This window comes from Chlamydotis macqueenii, chromosome 5, assembly GCF_036417535.1.
Source record: "Chlamydotis macqueenii isolate bChlMac1 chromosome 5, bChlMac1.mat, whole genome shotgun sequence".
Taxonomy (NCBI): Eukaryota; Metazoa; Chordata; class Aves; order Otidiformes; family Otididae; genus Chlamydotis; species Chlamydotis macqueenii.
In genome coordinates, this window is record NC_141560.1 from 35,316,556 (window position 1) to 35,337,514 (window position 20,959).

General features: G+C 39.6%; 1 protein-coding gene across 4 annotated transcripts in view; it reads right to left on the reverse strand.

The window, feature by feature from the left end:
• FMN1 (formin 1) overlaps positions 1–20,959 on the reverse strand; it is a 178,999-nt gene that overhangs the window by 129,286 nt on the left and 28,754 nt on the right. For 2 of the 4 annotated variants that reach the window (XM_086748667.1, XM_086748670.1), the window contains exons 2-3: positions 15,510–15,685; positions 3,549–3,666 (exon numbers count right to left, since the gene is read on the reverse strand). In XM_086748667.1, coding sequence (XP_086604793.1) covers positions 3,549–3,666; positions 15,510–15,685 — 294 coding nt within the window. Of the gene's footprint in view, positions 1–3,548; positions 3,667–5,733; positions 7,126–15,509; positions 15,686–20,959 lie in introns of those variants that run through there. The other 2 variants (XM_086748668.1, XM_086748671.1) reach the window with 2 other exon arrangements.

A 20,959-nucleotide genomic window follows, 5' to 3' on the forward strand; every position in this document is an offset into this window, starting at 1 on the left:
TATCTCTAAGAATTATGGAGGAAAAAGAAAAAGAAACTTTTAATGAAAACAGAAGACCAGAACTTTTGGACCAGATAAATATGCTGAGAAATGCCTTTGATTACACAGGAAAGATTTCCATGGAATATACCTATAATTACAAATTAAAATATCCTTTTCCTAGTCTTCCAGGATACAAATAGTGTAATGTACTACAGACTTTCTGGACTTCAACTATTTTAGACTGACACACTTCAAAGAAGTTCTAGTTTCTCTAGAGAAACATGTAAGCAGCTTGCACTAATTACAGAGAGTCAGTTGACAACACAGTCACTTGCTCTATGGAAACAGAGGAATTAAAGGATTAAGAAAACATAAGATACATAAAAAAATCCTAATATCATGCTTTTAATTCAAAAATTTACAACTCAAGATTCGAGTGTTGGGGGTGACAATACTATGACTACACAAGATGTTATCAAAGGCATGAAAAAAACCTGTTGCAGAGTCATATTTGTTCACTAACTTTTTTCACTTTTAATACTCCTAACAGGCCTAGTTAGTCCCGTACACATGTTCCTTGTTATGACCATTTGCTTTTCAGTTGGTTTCCCACACGTCAAGCCAGACTACGAGCCTCAGGAGGAGTTAGCTGCTCCTCCAAGCTGCTATGAGTCACTGTGATGTCTGCTGCATAGGCCAAACTAAGCCTGAATTTCTTGCTTCCACTAAGCAGCAAGAACAATAAGGAAAAGCATGGCAAGGAGGTGAGAAAAGATCAAAAAGCCAGGAATCCTCTCCCTCAATATCTCTGCCTTCCTGTCATAGTTGCTGTCGCAGTGCATGGTGATTAAATAAACCAGAGAGCTAGTGCAGAATTGTGAGAAATATTACAGTATTACAACTTTCAAATTTTCAGTGTCACTTTAATACAAATTTCTCATGATAAATTACAAAAATCTATGCTGCTTCATAAAATAAAGACAAATTCTTGTACCTTATTAGAAGTACAAAGACTTACGTCCACAGATTTGTCCTTGGATGTGATCACACTTACAACAGATGTGTTTTGATTAAACCTAAAATAAAGCTCTGCTAAATGAATGCCTACCTAATAATTCAGCTTGTTATTATTGTTTGTATATAGATTCCTACTGTTTCGGTAGATGAAACTCAATCACAGAAATGAAAACAGTAACATTAATCATTGACTGAAAGTTAAAACAAGTCGCTTCAGCATATTTTATGTTACAGATGACCACCTATTCAGGAATATCAGTGGAGGAAGACTGGAATCAAACATCCCTGCTGCACACAATTTTTCAACTTTATTCTGAAATAATGAATTTTTCATTTGATGTTAGCTGTCAGGACAAGACACTGGGGTTAGAAACAGAGTTTCAGGCCGAGACTGGTTGAGACCAGCCAGTTTAATGATGATCATTAACCTGCTTTACATCAGATTTTTAAGACAACCACTTTGTGGACCAGAAGTTCCTAAGCTACTGGTGGTTGGTAGGGAATTTTGGATGGGAAGGGGGATGAGAGGAAACGTCAGTTTACACATGCACTTAGAAGGTACCATCCACCACTGTCAGAAAGAAGATACTGAGTTTAGAAGTAATGCTGTATTGTCATTTTCATATTCATTAAAAAAAAGACACAAACCCCACCTCCAAGCAAAAAGAATTGAATACAAATTCTGTTTTTTTAATTTTATCAGCACTACTCATGAACATTACCTTCCTTCACTTGCAGCAGACTGCATAAATTCATTCCTGCATATAGTGCTTTAAAATGGTCACCCTAGTACTCAGAAAAGCAGATGTAATTGATCCATCATAAGCAACTTACAACTGCTTGTAGGGTCCTTGCTGCTACAACTGGTTTCTGGGTATCCATGAACAGCTAAAAGAAACACAAACCTGCTAATCACTGAGGTATATCTAGAACTCTACTGCACTCTTAACATACGTTGCAAATACAGGCATTGCCTACTTCCTTTGAAAGCACTGCTTCTGTCTCATCCCAGCTGAATCACCAGCAGTTTGTTTTCATTCAAATCCCTCTCTCCGCCAGACACTGGAGTGACTAACAAACTGCAGAATCTGGTCTGTATAAAAATTTGACTTAGCCAACTAACCATCAGTATGTTGATGACACTGCCACCCAAAATATCACAGTAACAAAAGAATAACAATTTACATGGGCTCTAAGCCAGTCTGTCCTTCCTATTCAAATTTCAGGAAAGCATGACCTAATTTCTCTACAAGTAGTAAAATCTGGAGCTTTTGTTAATTCAGTTTCCTTTCCTTTCTTTATTTCAGCATATGTTTTTGCCACAGATGATTACAGTCATTAGGAGAAAAAGAAATATTTATTTGGGGGAAATTAAATACAGCAAGCATATAGCCTATAATAAGAATCTAAGAGTAACAGAAACAGCCTGTAGCACTACTTGTCAACAGATGAATACCTGTCTTGGTCATCTACTTAGAGACTTCCCACATCTCAGACCGACCGGATGCACTGTAATTCTGTCTATATTAGAACCATGCTGTTCCTGTCAAAACCAATTTTTTGTAATCGTACAGCAACTTTTATGCTTCCAGTATCAAGCCCACCTTACAAAAAAAGGAAGATTAAGGCAGAGAAAACTAAGAAAAGAGGGAGAAAGAAGTAATACACTAACCAATACAAAGCAGTAGATCCACTACTCCTATTTATTCTTTCTTATATACAAGGCCAAATGGATATCCACTGGAATTGGAAAGAACCATATAGCATTACCCTGAACAATTTCTCACAGCAAGGTAGTATAAAAGCTTGTTTTAAATTCCACTTAAGCCTTTCTGGGTGGATTTTCTAAAATCTCGAGTACACGAAGAACAGTCTACTGCCTTTCAACTTGAAATAGAGTTACAGTGGCTACAATAATTACTTCCCCCTAGTAAACATGTTATGTAACTATTTATCTAGATAACAAAAAAATTAGAAATATTTTTCTGTGGAAAGCTTATCTGACAACTGGTTAGCATTGCACTTCAGACATACCCTCTCATACATTTGCATAGGACAATACACATGGCTAGCTACAAAAGGGATCTGAGTAGATACGGGTATTCCTCTGTTTATACACAAGTTGCAAAAATGGCATTCATTGCTTTTACTCTGGATGCTACCTGAAGAAAATCTGCAATCAGAGTAGAGTCTGGCAGGTCACTGGCCCCCACATTCTAAAGCAATGGAAGAGGCAGACAGGTTTCCATTCGTTCACTATCCTGTTGCTCACTTGAACAGAATCCCATTAGAAATGGATAATCTAACTTATCAAAAATCCCACTTCTTTCCTCATGAATTTGTACATGCAAGCATTTAGATTTCAACACAGATTTAGCCATTTACATTTAAAAATCAGATGCTTAACAAGCAGCAGTAAACAGCACATCAAGACATAAGGTCTGGTTTTCCAGGTAAGAAAATACTGTGACTTATCACCATCTCTGTATTAAACAAGATTAAAAACATCAGAAAGTAACTTCTGCAAATGCTTGACCTCTTTGTTTTACCTGCTTCTGTGTACTTTAATCCTACTTTTACTTCTTCGTGCTTTGCTTTTGGTGGTGGCCAGACAGTCTGGAGTCTCCCTGGAGTCTTGTCATCTTGCTCTGAGGGACTCAGGTCAGGCTGTTAAAATTACACAAGAAAAAATTAGAGTCTGCAGGATCAATTTATTCCAAAACTGCAACCGTCATGCTCAGCTCTACATGTGTACTCCAGAATGGTTACCTGCCTCGTTCTGCTGATTGAAACAGTGCTCAGTTGGTTGGAACGGATACAAAGAAATCAGTGTAGAAAAATAATTTTGAGGAGGAAAATAACAGAATGCATGTGACATCAAATGATCTGTTGAAACCGTTCACATCAGTGTGCAAAGGTGTCTGTCCTTTGGTGGACCACGGAGGTGGTCAAGAACAGCAGGGTTTTTTCCTGTGTCTTTTTTTTTCAGAGTGAAAAGACCCATCTGTGCTCCTCTCACATGTAAACATTAGTGGGATTCACCTAAGACGTCATCCAACAAAATAATTTTCTGGAAGCAGAGCTAGTTTATGAAATTCCTGCCCCACCCCCAGAAGCTTGCTCAGTCCACATACCACATAATGCTGCCACATCAAAGTGCTGCTGCAGCTGTTAATGGGACTGCACTGTCAACCGGAATGCTAAAATAACCCTTTAAATGGGGAAAAAAAAAACCTCACCTAAACAAGCATTCTTTTCGAGGCTGGTTGTTTACTTTTTTTTTAACATATCTAACATTTCTGTAATCTGCTACTACAAGTAATTGCAGAGACACAACTGCAGTAACAGCAAAACCCCATACGAAAGCAGCCCGATAAATGGCCCACATGAGCAAGGACAAAGGAAAGGCAAGACACTTTCGCTTTGCCCTGAGAAAATGTACGCTTGTACTAGACCAGATGTTAAGCAGACATTTATAAAAGCCACTCCCGCTGACTCCTGTGCTTCCTCCCTCACCCTGTGTGATGACAGCTTCCCAAGGAGGTTTGCAAATGCTTACGCCCGCCCAGGGAATGCTGTAACAGGAAGAAGCAAGTCAGGAATGGGAAGGGCACGCACAGACTGCAATTGCTGTACACGCCACAGCCAACAAGCACCTCTTTTCTCCTCCCCATAGGTAATTCAGTACAAACTGGTATTATCAGTCTACCCAAGTGTCAGTCAAGATTTTTAAAGTTTTTATGTAAAATTTTATGTAAGAATAAAAATTTGAAAGCAAGTACAACCAACTCAGCAAACTAACTTAAATAACTTCAGGTTTAGGGTCCAATCCTGAAACGTAATCATTCAGGCAGTTTCCCCTTTGGCCAACAAGAACAATCTTCTGGACTGATTACATATGCCAAAGATGTAGCTGTAAGAATTCTGGGTTGGGGGAACTCCAACCCAAGGGCTACTCATTTAATTAAAGAGTTCAGATCACACTCAAATTAATTTATCATTGTTGTTCTATGAAAACTTAGCATCGTATTTTTTTCATTTCGTAAAAGTATACTAACTACATTTCCATATGCCTAAGAATATTAAACTTGCAAATGCTTATATTAATCCATAACTTGAGTTCATCTACTTGGAATCACTAAGTTATACTCAGATAAGGTTAAATGCTTATCAATATTTGCAAAGCCAGACATATGCAAGTAAGTAAGAAAAAAAAATACTTTAAATTCTATGTCTTGGACAAACTGAGTTGAAAATCACCCATAACTTCTTGTATCAGCTCTTACCACAGAATGATTCCTAAATTAAAATGAAATATTACTTTTTAAAATGATAAACTCAATGAAAGAAAGCAGAGTGAGATTGAGAAACTATTAAATATTACTGCAGTAATATTTGCAGCACCAAACTGATTTAAAGCCATACTTAACATATGGGCAACTGTTTTGCAATGATCTTTTAAAATCAGAAACTGATTTTTAAGTTCTCACTTCTATTTGAAAGGCTGTAACCATCACCAATTCTCACTGAATTGTGCTACAACTGCAGATGATCAAGAATTTTGACAAATCAGCCCCAAGATTTCTTAAGTTGGGAATCCAAAATTTGAGATTGCCAAAAGAAGAGGACAATTCTGACATTTTGACCTCCTGTCCCCACCAATAATTTTTAAACAAGAAATTCATTTTATCCACCTACTTCCAGATCTTAGGGAGAAAAAGTAATTCAACCTACAGATTTGTCTGATGGTCCATCGCCAGGTTTTGGTTTTGACCTTTCAAATACAGCTTTCAAGGACTCTTTTTCATTTCTCATTTTGCGTTTTATGGCTTCCAGCTCTGAAGTATCTGCTGTTGTTTCTTTTTTGGGAGGCCGTGTGAATAAAGCTTTAAAGACGTCCAGTGCAGATTCAGCAGGGCTTGATTTTATTTCCTCAGAGGGAAATCGTGGTTCTGTTTTGCCAGAGGCTTTGTTCTCTTGAGCTTCATCACTGTCCTCAGTTTCCCCAGATCCCTCACCAGATTCCTCGGCTCTATCTTCATTCTTGGAGACGTCTATGTTTAACAAGTGCGAGAGCTGTTCCAGGAAAGTAGGACTTGCTTTAGGTTCAGCTGATTTTTTTTTTGTGGTCAAACTTGATGTAATACTGGATTTCTTAACAGGCTGTTGTAATTTAAGCAGAGCTAAATCATTCTCCCTCGGTTTAATTTCTGTAACAGTTTCCCCATCCTCTGTGGTTAGTCCCTTTTTCCTCACACGTAGACCACTAAAGAAGGCAGGCAGCTGGAAAGTCTTTTCAGCCAGTGCTGGTTTTTGGAGCAAAGTATTATCAGCTGAAGGTCTTTGTTCTTCATCTGGAAGTTCTTGAGGGCATTCCCCTGTAGCAAGCAAGCGACTGAACTGCTCATCCATTAACATTTTGTCTTTTCCATTGGAGTCATGCTCCCGAGTACCATCCAGCTCTTCTGGGAGCTGCTTAGAAATTGGTGGGTGTAACTCAATGTCATCTGTATCCACAGAGTCATCACTGTTGCTGTGCCCTTCTGATTCTGACTCTTCCTTATTCTGATTGTTATCGTCCGAAGCCTCAGCAGACAAAGCAGCATTATCCAGTCCAGACTCGCTTGTATTGTTTTCATCCATATCTAGGTCCTTGGTCTCCATGTCCGATTCTGTATCACTTGTTGTATGAACCAAGGTACCTTGTACAAGAATAACATCCTTGTCATCATTGTCAGATTCGGACAAAGAAGTCTCTACAAACTTTAAATGGTGAAGCAGCAATTCACTTTGTTCAGCCGACTCCAGCTCCAGGTCGCTTTGCCTGCCAGACATGGGGGCAGCTCGGCCACTGGTACTATTCACGCCGTGCTGATTTTCCGAGCCATCATTACAATCATTATCATTCCTCTCGTGCCAGGTGTTAGCGTAAGTATTTCTATTGGTGTGCAAAGGTTGAAATGCTTTAAGCACTGCTTCTTCTTTGGAAGCTGTAGATTCTAATGTAGTTGTAAGTCCAAAAAGTGTTGTCACAGAAAATGTAGTGAAAAGTTCAGATTCACTTTCTGCCGTACTCTCCAAGTCTGCAGGCTCACTGCAACCAGGCACCACATTTTCTTCTTCCATGTTGCATGAAGTACAGGCTAGGCCGGCTCCTAGCAGTGCCACTAACTGCTAAGCAAATATTTGCTACACGCATTCAGACAGGGGCCTGAACGCACCCCAGGCACCGCAACAGGCAGCGCCCCCCCGCCCCGCGCGGGCACCCAGCCCCCCCCGAACCCCCACCCTCCCGGGTCCAGCGCCGCGGCCGCCAGCCAAGCTGTCCCCCGGGTCTCCAAACTCAGCCTCGGGAGCAGCAGAAAGACCCACCGTAAGGAAGGGAAAAAAAAAAAAACAACCAAAAAGTTCTCAGCAGCGTCAGCAACTCGCTCCTGTTGCACAAAGGGCTTTTTTTTTTTTTTTTTTTTTGTCACAGCAAATACGCCAGCGCACTAATCTCGGCTGCAAACTCCGCCAGTGGTCACTGCTGCGACGCCTGCACTCCGCCCGGCTGCGCACGGCTTCCTACGCGCCAGGCAGCGCAGCGCGGCCGCGGAAACAAACCTCCCGGGCGGAACGGGGCCCGCCGCTTCCTGATCCCGGTGCCCGGGCTGCCAGCGGCTTTCAGCAGAAAACTCCTGACGGATTCTTTTGCATAGACTTCCCACTTGAATAAAGATCGTCCTTTGTAAATCCATAATCACCAAAGAATGTCAGAGGGAAGCCCCGAGTAAGGAATCTGAAGCTTCCAGTGGCACCGGAGCCTGCGCGGAGTCCCCCGCTCCCAGCCGGCCACAGCAAACCCGGGTGAGCGCCCTTGAAGGCGAAGAAAGCAAGAAAAAAAAGAAAGAAAAGGAAAGAAAAAAAAAAGTCTCTCTTCCGATTTGCTGCAGGTTTCATCTGGAATGCAGATTTCAGCCTCCAGGGCCACGAAGAGAAACCAACAGGACTGGTTTCATGTTACTGCTCTCCCACCTCCGCGCAGCCCGGTCCCGCAGCACAGGTACTCACCGCCGCACCCCTGCCCCGGAGCTGCCTGGGTGGGCAGGGTACAGAGCCAGCCCTCGGGAGGGACGAGCTAACTGTTCAGAAATCGGGCAGGCTGTCCACCTGCACCGCACCCAAGCCTGGACTGTTTCAAGCCGAGATACTTTCTGATAACTTTCATCTGTATATATTGCCACGCTAATGCTATGTGAGTGAGATTTGGTTTAGTTAATACCGGCTTGAAGACTTGAAGGAAATGTTCAAGACCATACAACTCAGTATTAACAGAAGCTGTCAAGGATAATACGTTTTGTTTTTTTCATAACACACATATAAAGAAAGTACAAACTACTCTTCAGCACCTTTGACATTCAGAAAGTCAGTAACATTTATAGGTCAGGTTCCAGTCAAAAGTCTTCACTTTTGTTCCTTCTCCTTATTTTTAAAACTACAAAGAGTGTAAATCTGCAGGAATTTATATTCTTCTCATTCTGTGGCCTTTAAGAAGTTTGCTTAGTCAAGTTTCCACTTTGGTACCTTAGAAATTCAAAGACAGTATTCTTTCTTTTTTGCACCCAAGTTAGAGGGTCATTCTACAGTCAGCCATTTTGCCGTGGTGAGCAATCTTAAACAAGCAACATGTGGAAAGCTGTCCTTCACAGAGAAATCGGCTGCAGATCACACCATTGTGTCGAATTGCTGAAAAACATTTACTGAAAAGCTGAATATTACAGACAACAAGCAACAACAAAGTATCCCAACACATTTAACTTTTGGTCTCATATTTAAAAATGCCGACCGTACAGAAAGTGTGTGTTTACCTTTTCAGTATACTATAAAAGATCATAAAGTCAGCAGGAAAAGGCATTGGTATCTACTACAGGAAGAAAGTTTCCTGAAAATCAGATTGTAATACTAAGGGCTTGGATGAAGCTTACAGACACCTTTTCAATTACAGGGTTGCATGCATACCTACAGACAAAGGGCACTGGAACCATTCCCATCTTTATCTGTGATTTAACAGAGAACAATGTCTTCTGCCTTACTGCCTGCCCTTTCCCGCAGTAAGCTCCAGACTTGCTTCTCCGCTACACTTAATCATCAGGTGCCAAAGACAGAATCAACTGATGAGTCATGGCTCTCCTGGTTTTCTAGGCTTAATATAGATTAATATCACAAAAGGAAGCTCTACATAAGGCAAGAGACAAAGTCTTTATCACTCCCTATACCAAACTACTCTTATAATCCCAGGGCTACTAACACAAGTGTAAGGCAGCTACCTCAGCACTGGTGACTTCCATAAAACAAGATTTCTTGAAGGCAAATCTACAGCAATTCTAGATTTTATTTTATGACAAAATAACTGGTGCAAAGTGATCCTCCTGAACCAAAGTTTTCTACATTTAAATTTAAATCTATGTTTATGTTCAACCACAGGACTAATTGTCCTGATAATTTCTATGGTTTTGCCTTATTTATTTATGTACCTATTTATGTGGCGTATGGTTATTGGATATTGGGAAAAAAATTTTTTACAATGCAAGTTGTAGAACACTGGAACAGGTTGCCCAGAGAGGTGGTAGATGCCCCATCCCTGGAAACGTTCAAGGCCAGGCTGGATGAGGCTCCGAGCAACCTGATCTAGTTGGGGATGTCCCTGCTTCTTGCAGGTGGGTTGAACTAGATGACCTTTGAAGGTCCCTTCCAACCCAAACCATTCTATGATTCTATAACCTATGATGGATAAACATTAAATCATATTTTTCAAGAACAGTTTCATTGGTCACTAACAAAGAAGTTACCATGAACAACTTCATGGTACCTTTTAAACTAAACATACTTAGTCAGATTATGCCAAAATATTTATTTATCTGTTTATATTGATGACAGCCTACACTTAGAATAAAACTTCTCCGTAACAATCTAGGGTCACCAAGCTGTAACAGTCCTATTAATATTGTACATAGGCAGGTTACTGAAAATAGCCATTATCTAACTATTTCAGATTTTAATAGTACATATGAAAAGTTTAGGTTAAAAGTGGAGTTAAAAGCAGGAAAACCATACTTTACATCTAAACAACATCCCAACAAAATTTACAAGACAATGATCAAATTAGTAGTGAAAAACGATGGTGCTTTAACTGTCAGGCCAAAGTTATGCAATGTATTGGGATGCTAGAAAACCCAGCTTTGAACACTTAATAATCAAAACTCCAGTAGTAGAAATATATCTTATAAAACCTGAGGCAATCTCTAGATTGCCTAGTCTAGAGAAAATGGTATTGCTTTTGTTGTAGTTTAGCCCCCATCGGGCCCAGACTACGCAGTCTCTCTCTTACTCCCCCAACCCTCAGAAAGAATAGGGAGAGATAATATAAGGAAAAAAGCTCAAGGTTTGAGATAAGGACAGGGAGAAATCCTTAAAGTTACTGTTACAGGAAAACCAGACTCGACTTGGAGAAAACTATTTGTTTATTATTAAAACCAAAGCAGGACAATGAGAAAAAGAACAAGATAACTTCCACCTTCCCCTCCCTTTTCCCAGGCTTAACATTATCTCTACCTCCTTCCCCACCAAGCAGCACAGGCGGGAAGAGGGAATGGGGGTTATGGTCAGTTCATCACATGTCACTTTACGCAGCTGCTTCATCATCAGGGGAAGCACTTCTCACATTCCTCCCCTGCTCCAGCGTGGGGTCCCTCCCACGGGCCACAGTCCTTCCTGAAACTGCCCCGGCATGGGGTCCTCCACAGGCTGCAGGTGGATCTCTGCTCCTCCGAGGGCCTCCATGGGCTGCAGGGGGACAGCCTGCTCCACCATGGTCTGCACCACGGGCTGCAGGGGAATCTTGTCAGGACCAGCATTACTCCTCCCCCTCCTTATTCACTGACCTTGGCGTCTGTGGCTGTTCTCTCAAGAAATTCTTCACAATCAGTCTTGGGCAGACGCCTCTCAGGTTCTCTTCACATCTCCTCTCTTCACTTCTTGCAGCCGGACCGGGCCTAGTTGGGCCCAGTTGTCCGCCTGCCGGGAGGCCAGAGGGTGAGGCCTGTAAGGCCCGCGGGGCTCGTGCCTCCCACTCTCTATCCCCCGCTTCAGCTTCTTCACATCTTCTCTCTCTCTTTCCCCCCTCCCCCCCCCCCCCCCGTTTTTATCTTCTTAAATACGTTATCGCAGAGGTGTTATCAGGGAACATTCTGCTACCATTTGGCTTGGCCCTGGCCAGCAGCGGGTCCACCCTAGGCCCGTCCGAGTCCAAATGCTTTTGTAAGGACTTGTTTCTCACAGTCTGATAATCATCCCAGTGGACAGTCCTCTCTTGAGGGACTGGATAACTGATAATGAAATACGCAGTGTTGCTGGGTAAAATACCTACATCAATATGCACCCTTAGTGTTTTTACACAAGAAGGAGATCATCATATTGTGATGTGCAAATGAGATGAAGCCAGTTTGTTTGCAGAAGTGTTTTAGTGCTGGGTGGATCTATCTCATAAAGTCTCTCTGAACAGGCTGTAATACTGCATCTGAAGGAAGAAACAACTTCAAAATCTCTACAAAAAATCAGTTATGATAATGTAACAAGTCTTTTTACTTTATAAAAGTGACAGTTCTCTGATGCCTCAGAAAAGCCCCTAAAACCTAGCATAGCAACTTTCAGGGCAGTCAACGCACTGGTTATACAAAAGGGCAATCATTCCTTACAGTTTAAAGCACGTTTAACAGTCCACACCCTTTCTGACCTACATTTCGTCACAGACAGAAGCCACACCTAGAACTCACTCCAGTTCTGTTGTTAAGGCATCTAAACCCCTGAAGCAGGTTTTAAAACTAGCTTTGAAGAAACATACAATAAAACAGAATAAAGTAATCTAATTTCTATCACTAGCATACAGCAGGCCTCAAGGCTTCCTGACCCTGTATCTATCCAGATTGCCTTTTCAGATCACTGCAATAGCAAACTAGAGAAAAATGAACAGGGCACGAAGACACATTCGACAAAACAGCCAAGTGGCTAAACTGTATAGAAAAAATTAACCTTCTACTGTTTTTTTTTTCAACATAAAGAGCCTTAAACCAAGACAATTTTGCATAATTTCTTGCAAATAATCATAGAATCAAATGTGCAGGAATTATGTCAGGCTTCAGAAAAGCCATGTGAAGCCACAGGCTGTGGCTGAGCCTCTGGCAGTTTGAACTGATCTGAAGCTCAGCTGACACCATCCTGGCCTCTGCCCTGTCCCCAGCCACAGGCTCACCGTGCTGGCTGATAATGATCTTAACATTCTCCTGCTCTCCCGTCTGTCTCTCTTGCTGTTTATCTTGTTTTATACTTAGTATTTTAACTCTTTATATGCTCTAAAATAGAAAAAGCAGAGAAGATTGAAGGAAACGTGTAAGTCCTGAATTTTCATTGTTTTTCTCAGCCTTTTGTTACTTCACAATAGCGTGAGACCAATTACGTAAGCAATTTTTCTGAGGTTTGAGGATCTGGGTATCACCAACATCATCGCTTTAAATGTAAGCTATTAAGTTTAGATGTAGCAACAGAAACATAGATATGATAATTCTTATCAAAATGCAGCATTATGTGATATTACCAGAATGAATGGACACTAGACATGTTTGGTGTAGGGGACTGTAGAAATGCAATGTAGTTTTTAATATCTTCATCAAAATTCTGCTTAACATTGAGATATGGACTACTTTTGAGAATATGAAAAAAGATTGTAATAGTTACATGGTTATAACACCAGAAAGCACATAAAGAAAGCCAGTTTACTATTTTGAAGGAGTGCATATTGTATCTATAAATGTATGGAACAGTTAACCTGTAAAACCCATCATACAAAAAAGCCAATGGTAGTTCTGAGGCAGAACTTGTAGAAGAGATGCATTGGCTGATTTCCTCAGTAAAACAAGCGGACATACAAGTAACAAAGACAAAGAACAGAAGATCACTGTAAACTGTGTAAGCAAAACAAGTAAGATCTTTGTACATGTTGTGGTTTAGCCCCACTCAGGACCAAGCTACATGGTCTCTCACTCACTCTCCCCACCTTCCAGTGAGACAGGGAGAAGAAGTGGTAAAGAAAAGATGGCAAAACTCATGGGTTGAAATAAAAAAAAAAACCCAACCTAAAAGATAACAACAGAAGAAAATAAATGAAAACAGAGATGGAAAACAAACAAACAAAAACCCAATAATAGAAAATACTGAAGCACATAATTTACAATACAATAGCTCAAAGCAGATCCCAATGCCCAGCTTTCCCAGAAGTAACAGGAGGCTCCCCTCAGCACCCTCCTCACTGATATACTGAGCATGATGTCACAGGGTGTGGAATAGCCCTTTGGCCAATTTGGGTAAACTATCCCAGCTGCTGGCTCATTAGTAACCTATTCCAGCTGTGTCCCCCACTCACAGGTGCCACCAGCTCCAGTTCCTCTCCCAGCTCAGGTGAAAATTAACTCCATCGTAGCCAGAACCAGGACAGTGCATTAAGGCACAAAGGCTGGCACTTAGTGTAACAAAGAATGGGGATTAATTTTTAATCTTTTTCCTTTGTGCTTTCCTTTTCTAGGTTGCTCTCTTTTCATCTTCTTTTCATTTTAACAGGCCTTTTGCCCCCCATCTACAATATGATATAATAGTTTAAAGATTAAACAAAAAACTTTATAAAATAAAATCCATATAGTCACATCACATAATTTACTAGAATTTCTTAAGTAATTACTAGCTATTAATAGTTATTTTAGCTGCATTTTCACATCTCATTTATGTGCTTTTTTATTTGAGATGAAATGCTGTATAAAGAGTAGGGTGGAGCTGCATTTCTATTTTGTTTCATTATCTTCCATATCTCTATATCTTCTCTGTACTGGATTGTGAATGAGAACACAGTATGCTCCAACTAAAATTGAAAATCTAATGCAGGATTTTTTTTTTCTGGCTTCTGATACAGATTGTGCATTTGAAATTCCTGTCAGAGCAGAATTCATTCACTCTCTCCCTCGTGTACTTTATCTGCCTCCTTCCAACTAACAGAAACACAGAAACATTTTCAATAAAATAAGCAAACACTGGTATATCTATATATGCACATATCCAAATATATTACATATTTATGTAAGGATACTCCTAATCCATAGAAAGCAGAGTTATTAAATAAGAAACTTTGTTTTTCACATTGTCACTCTCATGAGTATAACTGCATTTTAAAACAGTAGTGCCTGACTTGTTGATCTTACTAATCTTAGATGTCTCTTATTTTACCCAAATTATTGTTCTTAAATGGCTTTTAATTTGAAACTCCAAAGATAGACAAAACATCCTCATGAACTACTCCTGTTGTAGCACGTATTTATCGCAGTGATAACAACTATGTCACAGTTCTTTTCAGTCCAGTAATTTGTTTTCATTTCAGCATTTTATTACAAGGATCAACCTGTACCTTCACACTAGTAGAACAACATTCTAATGAATTATTTTAGAAAAAGGAGGTTAGGACAAGAAATCAGTTTTACAACAAGCACAAGAGAATAGCAACAGTGAGTGTGAGCATCATTAAAAGCATTTTAAATGTACTTCTAAGTCAATGCTGATATTTCTACCAATAGATGTCACTGTTACACAAATTTGTGTGTTTGCACAAACGATTCTGTAGCCTAGTCTTTAAAGTATTTTCTTTCAATCATTTCATCCTTTCTGTGTTTCTTTCCTCTTCTACTACATTCTGTTCCTTTCTCCGTCCAATTTGAAAACTACTGCAAAAACGTGTCTATGTGTAGGCTGCTCATCCTGGGAGCATATGTGTATTTCCAGATAGATTAGGCTGGGCCGTGTTGAGCAAGTGTCTCACATTGTGATGAACTCAGGTTGCGATCTGAAGCTTGTGTCTTATATCCCAGTTTAGAAACTTCAGAAACTTTCCTGTCAAATTCATGGCCAGTCTGACTCCAGTGCCAGTTCAGCTGCTCCAAAACTCTGAGAAGCAAGAGCATGGCTCCTAGCAGTCCTGTGCACATGCACGCTCATGCACACACACATGCACGTGTGTATGGGTGCACACACTCACACACATGTGCACCCACGCTGCTTGCTGAATTGAATCTTCCTGGTATGTATTCTTACCCTTGCAGTCTCCTAGTTGCTAGCTCCTGCAGTCCATTTCCAGGAAAATAACTAATTTAAACTAAGCTTCCATCACGATTTTAGAAATTACACATCATGTATCTTAATGTATTTATGTAATTTAAAAAAAATTTCTGTATGTATTGCTCTCAGGCTTAGCCACACATAGGCATATGGACTCGCAAGCTATCTGGAAAACTGTATCCCACCCAAAACCTTGCAGTTTGTCAGATATTTTGGAACATGGATTTAGACATACCAGAAATAAATGCATACCAGAAATGTAATTCTGTATAATAAATGCTTGTTGAAACCCAATATAGCGCGAACAGAGTCCTACTCACATTCAGTTCCAGGCTCAAATGCAACACATTTCTGTTGATCTTCTCTTTCTCACTTGAATGAGCAAATGGGCTTAAGTGCCCCAATCTGCAATCCAAACCCCAGGTATCTTCATCTCTGTTTGCCACATCCAAATTAGTCAGCCGTTCAGCGAAGTCATCCTTTAAAGCAGACTCTGCTGGAATGCCGAAGTGAAATGAAATGAAATTAAATGAAATGAAATTAAATGAATGAAATGAAATGAAATAAAATAATTGTATGCATCTGCAGATAATCCCTGCATATAGAAAGTTCTACATCTTTTTGATATTCTAGTGCACACTACCAACACATGCACTTACAGTTCTCTTGTTTGTTTAAAATAAAACAGAATGTCATAAATGGGGTACATACTTTGTTTTCACTCAGTTTTTGTACTTAAATTTTGTGGGACAGATCTAGCAAAAAAAAGTGGGCTGCTTGTCTTTCCCCATATACAGATATAGACTGTATGTAAGGTGCTTGAGTTTTCACCTCCTCTGCCAAGGGACTCTTACTTGCCCTCCTGAATTGTGCTTGTTACACACACATATTTCAGAGGTGGCTATGAAATATAAAACTAAGCTAAGGAAGTTCAACAGACTGATTAGACAAACTTTTTGACCTTGGCTAAATGCAGCCTTTGTGTCCACATTAGTCCCTTACGCCAAATGCATAAAAGGCAAAGTCTTCAATCAGAAGTGATAATTAACACTTTACCTTGCTCCAGTAACCTTAAACATAGTGTCAACCTAGTTTTGGTACGGTTTAGATACAAAGAAAGAGGTGTGAATTTAGTGGGCGAGGTAAGGCCTGACAGCCAAGAGTACACCCCTCTGTGTCATGCACTACAGCCACCCAGCACCCTCCCTCCATTCACAGCATCGCTGCTTGATTTTTTACAATGCGAGTTATAGAACACTGGAACAGGTTTCCCAGAGAGGTGGTGGATGCCCCATCTCTGGAAACATTCAAGGCCAGGCTGGATGAGGCTCTGAGCAACCTGATCTAGTCGGGGATGTCCCTGCTCCTTGCAGGGGGGTTGGACTAGATGACCTTTGAAGGTCCCTTCCAACCCTAACCATTCTATGATTCTATGATTCTATCCCCCAAGACAGTAATAAGTCTTCTTCTACATGATAGCCTTTAATTTAGTAATGAGAAAACCAATGAATTCCACTAAGTCAGTGTGTTCTCTGAAGTGTAATGTCTGACATGATACAGGATCTATACACCTCTTTTTATATTCCCTAGGATATACACCCTCGTTCAATACACACAGACACATCCATCTTGGAACATTCCAGTGAGAAACTCAGACACTAGCAAAATTCCTGGCTGCTACATACGGTAGCTTAGCATTATACAAGCAACTGCACTTACAATTTTGTAATTTTTTTTTTTTTCATTTTCCCTGATGTTAAATGACCACATTTAAAAGGAGGCACTAGGATCAGAATCCATAAGCTTGTTTGCTTAAATATAGGATGATTGTCAAACTTTTGGAAAGCTTATAACTCCAAAAAGGTTAGGTGCCACACTGTATCAATAAGGCAAACAGCCAACAAGCCGAAGTACACATCAGTTATTATTGTGTGAATAAACTCATCTTTCTTCTTATTCACATGAAATTGCAAAATGAGATCCTTTCAAAAGACGGTATTTCTGCAAAAAAAAAAGAGTATCACACATACCTTACACTTTTTGAAATTACATGCTGCATATAATATGAAACTGTATCAAGTATTCAAACACAAGACAGGGTATTTTAGGACACGCTCAAGTCCAGATGTGCCACCTGTAAGATCAGATATCTAAAAAGAGACTTGCTTTCTGAATCATTGCTTTTCTCTATATTTTTAGACATTTAATAAACTATTTTTCTTGTTGGCCCTTACCTCATTATATAAGTCATTCTGACATTTAGAAAACTTTAAGTTCAGAAATGCAATTATTATGCTTTGTAGTATAATAAGCTGAATACGGTTTCAAAATAGAGGAAGGTAGATTTAGATTAGATAAATTTTTACACTGGGGTTGTAGAGCACTGGAATGGGTTGCCCAGAGAGGAGGCGGATGGCCCATCCTTGAAAACATTCAAGGCCAGGTTGGACGGGGCTCTGAGCAACCTGATCTGGTTGGAGATGTCCCTGCTTCTTGCAGGGGGGTTGGACTAGATGACCTTTGAAGGTCCCTTCCAACCCAAACCATTCTATGATTCTATGATTCTATGAATTTTGACCTCATCTTTATTGCTCCATACAATTAGCCCAATTGCCTCTGGCCACTCTACGTGATTATAACATGTGGAAAATATAAAGAAAGTTCCAGGTGACTGGAGAGGAAAAAGTAAAAATCACCATTTTTAAGGTAATTGGACATTATTTGTATCATGATAGCAAATCTGTCATGCCAGCTTTTAGCTTTTCTCCTGATTTCTGTCGTTTACCAATGCTACAGATTTTGTGGGTATCTACTGACTTTACATTGCAAAAAAAACCCTGGCATCTTGTCATATAACTTATAAAAACCATACCTGCTTCCATAAAACAATGCATCATTAAAACAGCATTAGAATGCAAATATACATAATAAAAGCCAGGAAGTACTACCATTTTTAATTCAATGCTCTTTGTGAATTCATTTTGGTTTTGTAATTACCTGGTTGCCCATGCCGCTCAGCATCACCTCCAATACTTTAAAGCCTGACTACAGTTGCATTCTGCAGTCAGTTTGAATCAACTACTTTTATCTATGTCCCCTCTGTTTTGAGATGTCTATTCTAGGTCAGCTACTGCTAAAGAGAAAATTCCTATGTGGCAGTGAATTTTACCAATAATGTGGTTACTCTAATAATTTGTGTTGATTCATAAGCGATACAGAGCTGTAGCAAGAAGCCACATTCAGAATTCCTTCTTCCAGCAGCCAGTATTTCCCGTAATTAACTGTGGCACAGCTAAGAACGATCAGCCCTGTCAAAATGTTTTCTGGGCCACTAGAAAAATGAGTACCTCCCTCAGCTGCAGAGATTCAGTTTTTGTCCAAATTTAATTTTATGCATCATCATATTAATTTAGAGTATTTTTGCTGTTGGCAGACTGCTCCCAAGTCTGTTACCAAGCCTCTATTCTCCACTCTCTATTCCAATTCTTACTTAATGTTCTGTTATCTATGGATTCACCCTGCTAGCGGATGACCCCGCGCTTCCCTGAAGCAGTTCTCACCTGTACACCCCATTAGCACGCAACCACTTCTATGCTAAGGGACCCATCCGCCTCAGCAGACAGTGAGATATGAAAGGAGAACTTTAACCATCTCTCTAACTATGCTATTTTAAGCAAATACTTAAATACTTGGCCATATTTTTCCCTTAAGTTCGTGTTCTGTCAGCTCCGACAGATGGATTTTACTGCTACTTACACTTATCCAGGAAACTTTTTTTTAAAAAAAAATGGGCAACCTACTCTAGTCCATCAAGAGGAAATTTAGATTGTTTCAATAATTTCAGAGATTGTGGTTGAATTCTGTCTATTTGCTACATAAATTTATAATGAATGTTTTAAAATATCTGAGTGTGGGCTTAAAAAAATGGTCATATATATTTTATGCATGTATATGCAAACACACATATATATATATCCATTCAATCACAGACTAAATTTAGGAAGCTTTAAAATATATATGCTTATCCTTTAGCCAACTTAACTGATTGGGTAACTTCTATTTTTTTTTTCCTCTGAAAAAAAGGCTTTCAAGAGAGTCCAATTGCTACGTAAACTGTCTTCCAGGTTTTACAGTTTATACCAACCAGGCAGTGCCTCCTATGAACACTGCAGGTAGAAAGAAGACTGCTCAGGTACTGATTTGCTGCCATCTATTGTCCCAAGCGAATGGAAGACAGAGCAAATACAAGAAGACCGAGAACTTAATGCTTCCTTGGCGATTTGTACCACACAGACTTTGCAAGTGTAGGTAAACAACTTTTTTATCTTGTCAAATTTACAGGTAAGACAAATGAAGCACTGAAACCTCAGGGATACAGACCTGGTCATATCATCATACATCCAGGGTGTCCGAAAGCCTTTAGTCCTGTGGTGAACCTACATAATTATAGGTAATTACACCTCTCTTTTTCTGTACAAATGACACATTCTTGTCATACCAAGTCTTTTAAGCACTACATATTAGATAACATGTAATACATTTCTACTAAGTTACCATTGTGGAATCCACAGTTCTACAGTTTCTATGGGACATAGGATGTTTTCTCTGAGCAGTCTCTCTCTACAGAAAGCCTGCTTGTACTTTCTCAGCTGCCCTGGAAAAATAACTTGAGGGGAAAAAAAAATCAGCTTCTCAAACATTTTTGTTGTTAGTCCAAGGAATTGGATGAGTCATAATATCTCTTCCCTGTGGGAACATGGTTTGCTTAACCACAAGACACTTGAGTCTGAGACCAATGTTTACACTCTGTCTTTTTAGCTTTTGTTTCCGGATCACTGGTCATTCTATATATTAATCTTTTAATCACACTCCATTCTTTCTAGATTGCTTTGTTATATCACACACACAAAAAATATAATGGTTACTCTTTTTGTATGGTGATTCCTATGTAATGTACAATTCCACTGCCTGTTTGATTAAATGTTATAAACAGTCTTATATGTGAAGCATGAAAAAAAGAAAACTTTATGTTAATTAGATACTTGTATTCACTGCTTGCCTCTTGGAAAGAGTGAAAAGAAAGTAAATAATATTTAAGTCTTTTTGCATCATTTGAGAATGAGTCTCAGAATGCCAAGAACCTTTAAGGTTCTGGGGGTTTTCAATTTTAGAAACAAACAAACAAAATAAATAACCAAGTAGATTTATTCAGCAAGTGGACCAAAAAATTGAAACAGTCTAAGTGGCAAAGTTGCTTATATAAAGGCATCATTTTGACAGCAGAGCTGAACAGTCTGAACATCAGAACTACATTTAGAGCACTCATGGTATTGCCAACTGAAGACAATTATATTGCTGTAGGGATGGAGCTGTTGCAAGATGTTACATCAGCAAGTCACAGCACGTTAAACAATCTTTGGTATACTTCCTTGTCCAAAAGATTAAGCTTGACCAATGTTACTGAAAGCATTGGTAGAATGTGAGGGTAAGCTCAGCTGAAAAGTCAACATATTTAAAAAAAAATGCGGAAATCCAAAATATGTAGATCCTACAAAAACTATTTTCTTTTTGCTGTGTGCACCTCAAATTTTATGGTCTATCCCTCTTGCCTGACCTTTTTCTTTCCAAATCAAGAACCAAGCAGTAACTGGTTCCTGATTTCTCCTTTTTAAAATTTCTCTTTTCTTTTTGTTGCTACAGACACCAATTTAATAAATCTCAATTTAAAAATAGCATTGGAAGTAGTCTCAGCAGTTTCAAATTCTGTAGG